This window comes from Belonocnema kinseyi, chromosome 6 (assembly GCF_010883055.1).
Source record: "Belonocnema kinseyi isolate 2016_QV_RU_SX_M_011 chromosome 6, B_treatae_v1, whole genome shotgun sequence".
Lineage (NCBI taxonomy): Eukaryota > Metazoa > Arthropoda > Insecta > Hymenoptera > Cynipidae > Belonocnema > Belonocnema kinseyi.
The window spans coordinates 14,381,749-14,394,638 of record NC_046662.1 but is presented as its reverse complement, the minus strand read 5'-3'; the positions used below and the strand labels follow the sequence as shown (position 1 = coordinate 14,394,638).

The 12,890-nt window shown below is 22.2% G+C and overlaps 1 protein-coding gene across 1 annotated transcript in view; it reads right to left on the bottom strand.

Annotated features, from left to right (window-relative positions):
• Positions 1–12,890, bottom strand: part of LOC117174350 (ceramide synthase 6) — a 59,588-nt gene that overhangs the window by 11,574 nt on the left and 35,124 nt on the right. Inside the window, exons 4-5 of the mRNA XM_033363395.1 lie at positions 8,566–8,896; positions 4,265–4,383 (exon numbers count right to left, since the gene is read on the bottom strand). Of these exons, the coding sequence (XP_033219286.1) occupies positions 4,265–4,383; positions 8,566–8,896 (450 nt within the window). The remainder of the gene's footprint in view (positions 1–4,264; positions 4,384–8,565; positions 8,897–12,890) is intronic.

Here is a 12,890-nt window from a genome sequence, read left to right as displayed (position 1 = left end):
ATTTTTATATAATAGTATTTAATCAAATAGTACTTTTCAACCAAGTAAATTTTTATTAACCTAAATGTTGAATTTTCCACTAAAATTATAAATATTTAACCAGAATGTTTGAATTTTTAATCAAAAAGATAAATTTGTCAAAAATAAGCTTAATTTTCTGCCGAAAAATACCATTTTTTAAACAAAATATATGCATTTTAATGAAAAAGTTGAATTTCCGAATCAAAGAAGACAAATTTTCAAATAGTGAAATTTTTAACCAGAAAAAAATAAATTTTTAACAAAAAGTGGAATAGTGACAATTTTAATTAAACAAATGAATTGTCCTCTTTACTAATGCATTTTTAACTAAAATGAAGAATCCTTAACTGGACTAGTTAAATTTAAAAAAAAAATGAATTTTCAACTAAATCACTAAATCTTCAACTGAAATAGTTGAAATTAAAAAAAAAATCTCACTAAAAAAGATAAATTGTTAACCAGACCTTAAATAACTAAGTTTTAAGTTAGGAAAATTAATGTTCAGTCAAAAAATTAATTTTCAAACCAAAAAATTAATTTACAACTAAAATTGTGGAATATTCGACTAAAATAGTATTTTCAGTACAGGGGGAAAATTATTTTGAAGCAAAAAAGAAACAAATTTTCAATAAAATACTTAAATTTTTGGTAAAAAACATTCCTTTTCATCCAAAGGAAATACAAGTTTTCAATCAAATAGTACTTCCCTTTTCAACCAAAGAAATGAGTTTATTTTTAAGCCAAGTAAATTTTTGTTAACCTAAATGTTAAATTTTCCACTAAAATTCTAAATATTTAAACAGAATGTTTGAATTTTTAATCAAAAAGATAAATTTGTCAAAAATAAGATTAATTTTCTGCCGAAAAATACCATTTTTTAAACAAAATATATGCATTTTAATGAAAAAGTTGAATTTCCGAATCAAAGAAGACAAATTTTCAAACAAATAGTGAAATTTTTAACCAGAAAAAAATCAATTTTTAACAGAAAGTGGAATAGTGACAATTTTAATTAAACAAATGAATTGTCATCTTTACTGATGCATTTTTAACTAAAATGAAGAATCCTTAACTGGATTAGTTAAATTTAAAAAAAATGAATTTTGAACTAAATCACTAAATCTTCAACTGAAATAGTTGAAATTAAAAAAAAAATCTCACTAAAAAAGATAAATTGTTACCAGACCTTAAATAACTAAGTTTTAAGTTAAGAAAATCAATGTTCAGTCAAAAAATTTATTTTCAATCCAAAATAAATTTGCAACTAAAATTGTGGAATATTCATCTGAAATAGTATTTTCAGTTCAGGGAAAAATTATTTTGAAACAAAAAAGAAACAAATTTTTCAATAAAATAGTTAAATTTTTGGTTAAAAAAATTCCTTGTCATCCAAAGAAAAAAAAAACAAGTTTTCAATCAAATACTACCTCCCTTTTTAACCAAAGAAATGAATTTTTAATTAAAATTATGAATCTTTAATGAAAAAATTAATATTTAGCAAAAGAGTTTATTCTTCAACCAAGTAAATTTTTTTAACCTAAAATGTGACTTTTCTATTGATATGAATATTTACCTAGAATGCTGAAATTTTTAATCCTAAAAAGAAATTTTTCAACAATTAAATTAATTTTGTACCAAAAAATACAATTTTTCAACCAGATACTTGAATTTTATGGAAATAGTGGAATTTTTAATGAAAGGAGACAAATTTTCAACCAAATAGTTGAATTTTGAACTAGAAAAAAAAATCGATTTTCAATAGAAACTGGAATAGTTACATTTTTAGTAAATTGAATGTATTTTCATCTTAATTGATGAATTTTTAACTAAAATTATGAATCTTCAACTGAAATAGTTCAACTTTCAAACAAAACAAAAAAATTATTTATTAAGAAAGATAAATTGTCTAACAAAACTTACATAACTAAGTTATATGTTACGAAAAGCAATGCTCAATAAAAAAAAAGATGAATTTTCAACGAAAAATGATAATTTTTCGACCAAAAGTTGAATAATTAAATTTGCAGTCAAAAAATTATTTTGAAATAAAATTATGAAATATTCAACTGAAACAGTATTTTCGTTTTTAGTTTAAGAAAAAAATTATTTTCGAACAAAAAAGAAACAATTTCTCAATAAAATATTCAAATTTTCGGTAAAAACATTCATTTTCATCAAAAGAAAAAACAAGTTTTCAATCAAATAGCTCACTTTTCGACCAAAGAAATTAATTTTTAATAAAATAAATAAAATGTTAACAAAAACGTTTATTTTTCAAGCAAGTAAATTTTTTTCTAACCTAAAAGATAAATTTTCCACTAAAATGATGAATATTTAACTGGAATACTTTAATTTATAATCAAAAAGATACATCTTTAAACATTTAAACTAGTTTTCAAACAAAAAAAAAACAATTTTTCTATAAATTGTCGCCCAAAACTTAAATAATTAGATTTTAAGTTAAGAAAATCAATGTTGCACCAAAAAACACGAATTTTTAACTAAAAAAAGATTTTTTTCCACCAAAAATTGAATTAATAAAAATTTAGTAATAGTCAAATTTTCGGTAAAAATATTACTTTTCATCCAAAGAAAAAATAAGTTTTCAATCAAATAGCCCAATTTTCAACCAAAGAATTTAATTTTTAATTAAAATCATGAAACTTCAGTAAAAAAAATTAATTTTTAACAAAACAGTTTATTTTTTAACCAAGTAAAATTCTTTGAACCTAAGAAAAGAATGAAAAAGATGAAGTTGAAAATGATGAACCAAAAAAGTCGAGTTTATATTAAAAAAGTATTTTTTTTTAACAAAATACGTGATTTTTCAGTTAAAAAATACAAATTTACATCCAAATTGTTAAATTTTGAAAAAATTTTAGTACAAAAAATTGACTTTCAACCAAACTAATAAATTTTCGACCAAAATAGTGAATCTTCAACTAGAATAGTTTACTTTTATACCAAAAAGATGAATTTTCAACCAATAAGGACAATTTTCGACAAAGAAGAAGAATTTTCCAAAAATTACATAAATTTTCAAAAGAATAATTTAATTTTGTAATAAAAAAGATCAATTTTCAACCAAACAGTAGACTTTTCGTTTAAAAAAGATCAAATTTTGAATAAAGTTCAAATTTCCGTGACAAAATCTTATTATTAACCACAAAAAAATCAAATTTTCCGACATTTTTAGTTTAAAAGTTGATTTCCAACAAGGTAGTTAGATTTTTAAAAAGAGATAACTTTTTAACCAAAACGAAGAATTTTTAAATATTAAGATTAACATTCAAAGAAAAAAAATCATTTTCTACGAAAAAGAATCGATTTTCTATGAAAAAAGTCTTTTTTTAAACAAAATACAACGATTTCGTATAAAATTGTACTTTTTTGGTTAAGAATTCAACGACGTTTATTTTAGTCATAAATCCAACTATTTAGTTGTAAATTAACTTTATTGTGGAAAATTTATATTTTCGGGTTAAAATTAAACGGATTTTGTTAATTTTTTTTTGCAGAAAATTCGTCCTTTTGGCTTGAAAATGAAATTGGAAATTTATATTTGTGGTTGAACATTTAACAGGCTTGGTAGAAAATTTCACTGTTTGGTTAAAACTTAAACTGTTTATTTAAATAAGTAACTATTGGATACATAATTAACTTTCTTGTTGAAAATTCGTATCATTGGGTGACAAATTCAATTCTTTTGTAGATAATTGATCTTTTTGGCTTAATACAACTGGTTAAAAATTCGGTTTTAAATTATAATGTTATTATTAATAATAATAATATAAATAAATGAATATCAGAAATATATATAATATAATTAAAAATAGTAATAAATTGTTTAAACAATTTATATAAACATCTAATTACCAGTAGAAAATAGTATTTTATGTATTGTAAAGAACTTGCAATTAAAAATTGCAAAAAAATCATAATTAACGTTAAAAAATAGCAAAATACCATTTTTGACTTATGGGCCTTTTTGGGAACTACGAAACAGACTTACGGGGGTGATATTTGAAAAAAAACACAGTTTTAATCCGTATTCTATGCAACCTCTAAATGTAATTTATTTTCAACAAAAAAACCGTGTTAATTTTGCGTGAATTCAAACAAATTTGGGGACGATATGCATGAAAATTCGAAGAAGAAAAAAATCCAATACTTTTTTGGACCACCTTATTGTCCATTTTATATAATAAATTTCTATTTTTTATATATATAAAGCAATAAATACCTATAAATAATCCAGAAAGGATAAACTCCCATGCGCGTTACGATCCACAGAACTGTGAAAATCACAAATATACTGTCACATACTTTTTGGTAATTGGCGTACTTTGCCATTTTTGCAGCCTGGAAAAAAATATATTAACATAATTTATCTGTGAAGAAAAAATTTGGGATTCATAATTAATTACAGGGCTTGGACTCGTTTCAGAGATCCAATATTTTGTCAAAAGTGGCATCAATTTTGAAAAATGGTAACAAAATAGTGTCGTGCAAATTTTTAAATATTAAATAGAGGTGTAAACTATTTTTTAAATTTAGCATACAATTTCCACCTGCCATAAAATATTGTGGAATCCTTTCGAATCTTTGGAATATCCTAAAAAATTTGAAATCCATTTAAGACAATCTTTTTTTTTCCCCTTGAAATCTTGAAAATCCTTTAAAATTCATGGAAATTCCCTAAATGATGACATCTTTAAAATTCCTTAAAAATCCCATAAAATCTTATAAGGCCTCTTTAAAAAATCCTTGAAATATTTGACATTTTCTGAAATTCCTTAAAATCCATAAAAAAAATCCTTAAATTCCTTTGAGACCTGTAATATGTTTCAAGATTACTTAAAAAACGATAAGAAATAATCCTAATTGGTCCCACATAATTCTCGTAAAAAATCTTGAAATCTCTTATTTCAAAATTCCTTAAAAAATGTTCTAATCTTTCAAATTCCAGGGTGGCCGTTTTAATCGACGAAATAAATTCCCGGTCATTTCCAGATTTACAAACATTTTTCACGGTCAATGAAATTTAAAAAAATGGAACACTAAAACTAAAAAATTTTCCACTTTAGGTAATAAAAACTGAGCAGCAAATGAAATCAGTCAAAGTGAAACTGTTAAATTTTGAACTTTTAAAATTCAAATTTAAAAGTTTTTAATTAAAATTTTGTTTATTCAAATGTTCAATAATTTACGAGTATAAAATTGAAGGTACTAACATTTTTCAATATAAAAAAATATAAATCCACGCTATTATTTTCAATACTCTAAATTAAAAAATCAATCAATGAACTTTAAATTTTTCAAAATTATATAATTTTAAGGAATTTTAAGCTAGAAACATCAAATATTGAAAAATTGAAAACTTGTTAATTGAACACTCCTTAAATTAGAAATTCAATTATTTTCTTTTTAAATAGTTTAATCATCCTTGGAAAACTTCAAATTTTATTTCAAAATCTTTGATAAATCTAGAAGTTGTTTTTAATTTAAAATTGTTTTGGAAATTTTTTCAGAACTTCTAAATGTCAAAATTAATTGAATTTTTTCTACAATTTTCAGAAAATCCTGCAAATTTTAAAACATTTCTTTACAGTTTGGATGTATAAATAACAATTGAATATTTATTATTTGAAGGCGAAATTTGAGTCATTTTAAGAGATATGTAAAAGTTTTAAAAAGATCGAAACTTAATGTAAAACTTGAAACGATAGCCTAACATAAAACAAAATGTAGATTTTCGCAGATTTAAACAAAAAAATTAGATTCTTTTCAAGAATTGTGAAAGGCTTCAAAAGAATAAAAACATTTCATTAAGATTCCTAGGAGAATTAAAAATAACTTTTAATTTTGAAAAATTATTTTAAGAGAATATATAAAAAAGTTTTTCAAATATTTAAACAAAAATTTCAAAAAAGATGATTTTTTAACCAATTGCTTGAATTTTCATGCCAGAAAGAAAAATTTCTAAGAATACATGAGATATTTTCAAACCAACAGGATACATTTTTTATTCAAAAAGGCGAATGAACAACAAAAAAGTTAATTTTTTAACATAAAAGATGATTTTTCAACAAAATAATTAAATTTTCAACCAAATAGTCGAATTTTCAAACAAAAAAGATTAAATTTCAACCAAAGACAATTGAATTTTAAACAAAAAGTTTATGAATTATTAACAAAAAATGTAATAGTTGGCATATAAAAAAGGTAACTAAAAATAATTACATTTTTTAACTAAAGATTTGAATTTTCAACAAAATAATTAAATTTTTATCAAAATAGTTAAATTTTTTATCGGCGAAAATGAATTCTGAAATAAAACGACGAATTTCCAACCAAGAACATTATTCTTTTTTTAAAGAAGGCTAAAAGAAACTAATTTTCAATGAAAAAAAAATAATTTTCAAAAAATAATTAAATTTTCAACATAATAGTTAAATTTGTAAGCAATTAGTTAAATTCTTTTCAAGAATTGTGAAAGGCTTCAAAAGAATAAAAACATTTTCTTAAGATTCCTAGGAGAATTAAAAATAACTTTTAATTTTGAAAAATTTTTTTAAAAGAATATATAAAAAGTTTTTCAAAGATTTAAACAAAACTTTCAAAAAATACTCCAGAAGATTTTAAGAAAACTTTCTGAAATTTGCATGATAATTTTTAATCTTTTTAAAACTCCTAAATATCTCTTAAAATTACTCAAATTTTTTCTACAAATGTTCATTTGTAAATTATATATCAAAATTTTAAAATTTCACTTATAAATTAAACATTTTTCAAATACAATAATTAAAATTGTAACGTTCAAAGTTTAAAGGCTCTTAGAAATTCTAACGATCCAGGTTTTCTATGTCAAACAATTCAGTTAAAGATTCTTTACTTTTAAATATTTGGTTTCAATTTACTTGTCTTAAATAAAAATTCAAATATTGCTAAATATTCAATAATTAATCTTTTTTTTTTAATTAAAAATTTCAAATTGAATGGGTTAAAAATTGAATATTTTAGACTGAAACACTATTTTTAATTTAATAAAATCCTTTAATTAAGAATATATTATTATGAAGCTATTTTTAAGTTGAAAGTAGTTTGTAAACTTTCAGTCACACGTTCACGTTTGTTTAATGAATAAGACTTTTAAATTAAAACCGTTTAAGTTCACTTTTTATTACTCAAAGTACAGATAAATTCAAAAAATGTTATTTATTCATCAAATAAAAATGTTTTTTATCCAAAATTTTCAACATCAAAGGCTTTTACTTTTTATTTGTTCAAGTCTTTAAGAAAGCATTTAAAAATTCATTAAATTATAATCTAAAATCTTTTTAATCCATATCCCTTCAAATTATTAAAATCTATTTAAAATTCCTTGGAATATTTTAAAATATTGTAAAATATTTCAAAATATTTGTAATCCCTTCGAATTATTGAAATATATAACAAATTTCTTGGAATTTTTTAACATATCCTAAATTTTTTTAACTTTTGTGAGGTAGTATGCTCTTGAAAATTCTTTTGAATTTTAAAAAATAACCTAAATTATTTTTAATCGTTTGGAATCTTTTAAAATGCCACAAGATATTTGATCCCATGAAACTCTTCAAAACTCTAGGAAATTCCTTGAAATTTTTAAAAACATCCCTTCAATCTATTAAAATCTATTTAAAATTCCTCGGAATCTTTTAAAATATCCTAAAATATTTCGAAATAATTGCAATCCCTTCAAATCAGCGAAATCCATTAAAACTTTCTTGGAATATTTTAAAATATCCTAATTTTTTTAAATCACAAGGAATCCCTTAAAATTATTAAAATGTATCTCAAATTCCTTGGAACCTTTTAAGATACCATAAAATATTTAAGCCTTATGAGATCTTGTTAAATACCATTAAATTTTGCAAAAATGAAAATACATTAAATCCGATATTTCCTGAAATCCTTGAAAATTGATTAAAATGTAAGAAATTTAAATTAGATTAACATCCAAATTAAAAATCCTATTTAACGTCCAATAATCAAATAATTGTAATCTGAAAATATATATATATATTTTCGAGCAAAAATAAAAAAAGAGAGGAAAGAAAAATGAGAAGGCAGCCAACCACATCCCCTTCCTTCTATTTTTCTTTCATCCGTCTTTTTTATTTTTATTATCATCCAATTACAATAAAATAACATTAAAAATGAAAATTAAAAATAATTAAAATTGCATTACCAACGTTTCTTTGCTTCTCATTTTTCTTTCCTCTTTTTTATTTTTGTCCGAAATTTTTTTTTCAGATTAAAATATAATTTTTTGTTTATTCGTTGTGGTCCAAATTTTTCCATTAGATTATTGTTTTTAACAGGAGTTTGTATCAAAATTATTATCGAGATATAAATTTTTATAATCCAGAATTATAAACAATTATAGAAATTTTAGTTTAAAAGTTATTTTTCACGTTTTAATTAAAATTTTTAAAAATTATTTTAACCCATTCCGCGTGAGTCTGAGGCCTGAAATGATAACTAAAAAATTGATGCGCATACCTCTAAGAAAATATCGGCACAATCATGTACGACGAGTACAAGCGAGCCGATCCTAGTCAAATTTCCCACCCAGGAAAAGCACATCAGAACAATTGTGGCAATGTGATGGACAAACATTTGCCAAAAGTCCTTTCGCTTTACATCAAAGAACTGGGAAATGCTGAGCGACCAATAAAATGCCATGGATATCATGTAATACCACCATATGTCACTCGTTAATGGATGATAGGGGTAATTGTAATAACAGTGATTGATGTCCCACAGCCATGGCTTGTCCCATAAGACGACGAGTCCATATACAAATGAGCTTGAATAATACAAGCACCTCCAACTAGAAAGGAAAAAAAATCAGGAAATAAAGAATTTTCCATTCATTTACAATTACAGGGTGTAATTTTTTAGATTTTTAGAAACAAAATTCAAGCTCTTTTCCAGGTTCTCCAGATCAAGAAATCAAGTTTTTCCAGGTCACCTTTTTTTTAACATCCAATAATTAAATAACCGTTTGTTACACATTTAAAAATATTATCCATTGCATTTTTTATTGATCAACAATTTCTAAAAAAAAGCAGTACCATAAATAAACAAATTAATAGTTATTTGCGAACATACGTCGTCTTTGTGAAATAATTTCAGGGTGGCCGTTTTAATCGAAGAAAAAAATTCCCGGTTCGCAAACATTTTTCCGATGGACAATGAAATTTAAAAAATCAAACTATATTCTAAACATTTTTCCACATAAAGTAATAAACAATAAACGACAAATTAAAGCATTCAAAGGTTCAGATTAAATTCCAAAAATATAAATCCACGTTAACATTTTCATTAGTCTAAATTAAAGAATCAAGCAATGAAGTTAAAAATTTTTCAAAATTATATTATTTTAAGTAATTTGAAGCTAGACATTAAAAATTGCAAAATAACTTTTTTAACTTAGCAGTTCTTAAATTATCAGTTAATTTATTCTTATTTTAAATAGTCTAGGCATTCTTCAAAAACATTAAAATTTTATTTCAAAATCTTGAGAAATCTAGAAGTGGTTTTAAATTTTCCCAAATTAAAAATAATTTGTGAATTTTTTTGTCAGAATTTTTAAATATATTTCAAAATGAATTGAATTTTTCTATAAATTTTAGAAAATCCTGCAAAATAAAAAAAGAATTAAATTTGAATTTATAAGTAACAATAGAACACTTATTATTTATAAAAATATTAAAGTAATTTAAAAAGATATTTAGAAGTTTTAAAAAGATTCGAATTAAATTTAGAAATTGAAATAATTTCAAATACTTACAGCCGAATTTAAAATAAAATATAGATTTTTGCAGATTACAAACAAAAAATTTAGCATTTTTTTAAGAATTGTCAGAGACTACTAGAGAATAAAAATTTTCTTAAGATTATTAGGAAAATTGAAAATGATTTTTAACTTTTAAAAATTATTGTAACATAAAGTTTAAGAAGATTTTAAGAGATTGAAAAAATGATCAATGAAGAACATGGACAATTTTAAGGATTTCATTTAATTTGCTGGATTTTCAAAAATTGTAGGAAAATTTCGATTAATTTTAAAATATATTTAGAAGTTCTGAGAAAAATATTAACACACTTCGTTTAAATTACTTGAAATAATTTCAATTTTTTAATTAATTTTGAATCTCTTCAAAACTTCTAAATATCTCTCAAATTTTGTTTACAAATAATAAATGTTCATGCTTCAAAATATATTATTGTGGATTTATTTTTAAGTTGAAAATAGTAAAACGCACGTTTACATTTTTTAATGACTAAAAAAATTAATATAAATAATATATTAATAAATTTATTTATTAAATTTATTACACAAGATAATATAAAGGAATACCTGAAACTCTGATTTAAAAATATATTATTGATAAATCATGAAAATTTTTATTTAAAAATAAAATTATCGGGATAAATGACATATTAATTTGAATTCTTATCAAGATCTGGAAATTCTCAAATTTTGAAAGGATCTAGAATTGTTTAGTTAAATCAATTATTGTTCACATTTTAAACATAATTTATTTATTTATATTTACAGTTCATAAAATAAAACTGTTTTTTATCAAAAATTTTCAACTTCAAATGCTTTTAATTTTTAATTGTTAAAATCCTCAAAACTACACTTCAATTATTTTAAAACATGTTAAAATCGCACTTGGCAGATTTTTCTTCTGAAAATTCGCCATATTCCCGGTTTCCCGGTCCGGCGGCCACTCTTTTTTTTTATAAAAAAAAATCTTCGATCTTAAAAACTTCTAATTTCTAATTTTTTTAACCTTTAAAACTGCATTTTAAATGTCTTTTAATTAAAATATACATGCTTCAAAATTAAAAATCTAAAATGGAAAATTTTTAAATTGAAAGATTTTCGAATTAAGCATTCTAAACTAAATGATATAATAATTGATAAAAATCACAATTTAGGAAATTGTTTCAAAACGGTTGAAATCAAAGTTGGACAACATTTTTATTCTAAAAATGTTGTAAAATTCCCGGCCAACAAATAAATTCACTGTCATTTCCCGGTTTTACCCGGTCCCATAAAATTCCCGGTCATTTCCCCATTTTTTCCATTAGAAGTAATAAAAAATAAACTACAAATTAAAGCACTCAAGAGTTCCACTCTTGAATTTTAGACTTTTGAAATTGAAGTTTAAAATTTGGTATTCAAATGCTCAATAATTTACACGTAAAAAATATAACGTACTAACACTTTTCAATTAAATAATTTTAAATAAAATCCAGATATATTGCAAAATTTAGAATTTTTAACTTTTATAAATTAATAAGTTTAAAGATTCAAACAAGAATTGTAAAAATGTAATTCACGTTATCATTTGCACTGCTCTAAATTAAAGAATCAATGAACTTCAAATTTTTTTTATTATATTATTTGAAAGAATTTTAAGCTATAAACGTTAAAAATTGAAAAATTAAATTTTTTTAAACAGAATACTTCTTAAATTATAGGTCAAATGATTTTTATTTTAAATAGTTTAAACATCCTTGAAAAGCTCCAAAATTTTATTTCAAAATCTTGAGAAATCTAGAAGTTGTTTTCCATTTATTTAAATTTTAAACTATTTTTGACATTTTTTTAGAACTTCTAAATGTCTTTTGAAATAAATCGAATTTTTCCTACAATTTTTAGAAGATTCTGAAAATTTAGAAACAATTTCTTAAAATCTTCCAGATTCTTTTTGAGCAAATTTAGAAATCTTTTTGAATATTCTTTTTAAATCATTTTTGAGAATGAAAAATTATTTTCAATTTTTCTAAATACCTCTTAAAATTAATCAAATTTTTTCTACAAATGTTCAATTGTTATTTAAATGCCAACATTCAACAATTTCACTTACAAATTTAAATTCTTCAAATACAATGATTAAAATTGTAACGTTCAAAGTTTAAAAGCTTTTTGAAATTTGAACGACTCCAGGCTTTCTAGGTAAAACAATTCAATTTCAAATTGTTAACTTTGAAATATTTGCTTTCAATTTACTCATTTTAAATTAAGAGTCAAATATTTCTAAATTGTCAATAATTATTATTTTTCTCATGAATGAATGAATTAATTAAATATTAATAAAAGCAGAATTAATCATTCCTTAAATTGCACACGGAACGCTCAGTAAATTTAAACCGTTTCAAACTCCTAATTTATCAAGTAAAAATACTGCATTTTCAACAAAAATAAATGAATTTTTAGCAAAATAGTTGAATTTTCAGCCAAAAAGATTCATCTTCTTTAAAACAATACGATTTTTCAACAAAATACATAGGTTTTCAACCAAACAAATGCACTTGCAAAGAAAAATAGTTTAATTTTTAACCAAGTAGTTGAATTTTCAATAAAAGGGATTAGTTTAAAACCAAAAATGACATCGTTAAATTGTCTTTAAAAATATAATTGTCCACATACAAAAAATAAAAAATAAGAAAATGATAAATTTTTCACTTAAATTGTAGATCTTCAAGTGGAATAGATGAATTTCCAACTAAAAACTTGAATTATTAACAAAACAGTTTAACTTTCAAGAATTAGTTTTATTTTCAACCAAAAAAATTAATTTTCAACTAAAATCGTGAATATTTAACTCAAATATTTGAATTTTTCACAAGGAAGATGAATTTCCAAACAAACAAAAAAACTATTTTTTTACAAAAAGAAATAAAATTTTTCAACTAAAATGCTGAATTTTTAACTGGAATTTTCATTCAAAACGATAAATTAAAAAATTCTAATTTTGAAACAAAAAATTAATTTGTTACCAAAAACGATTATTTAAAAAAGCCAT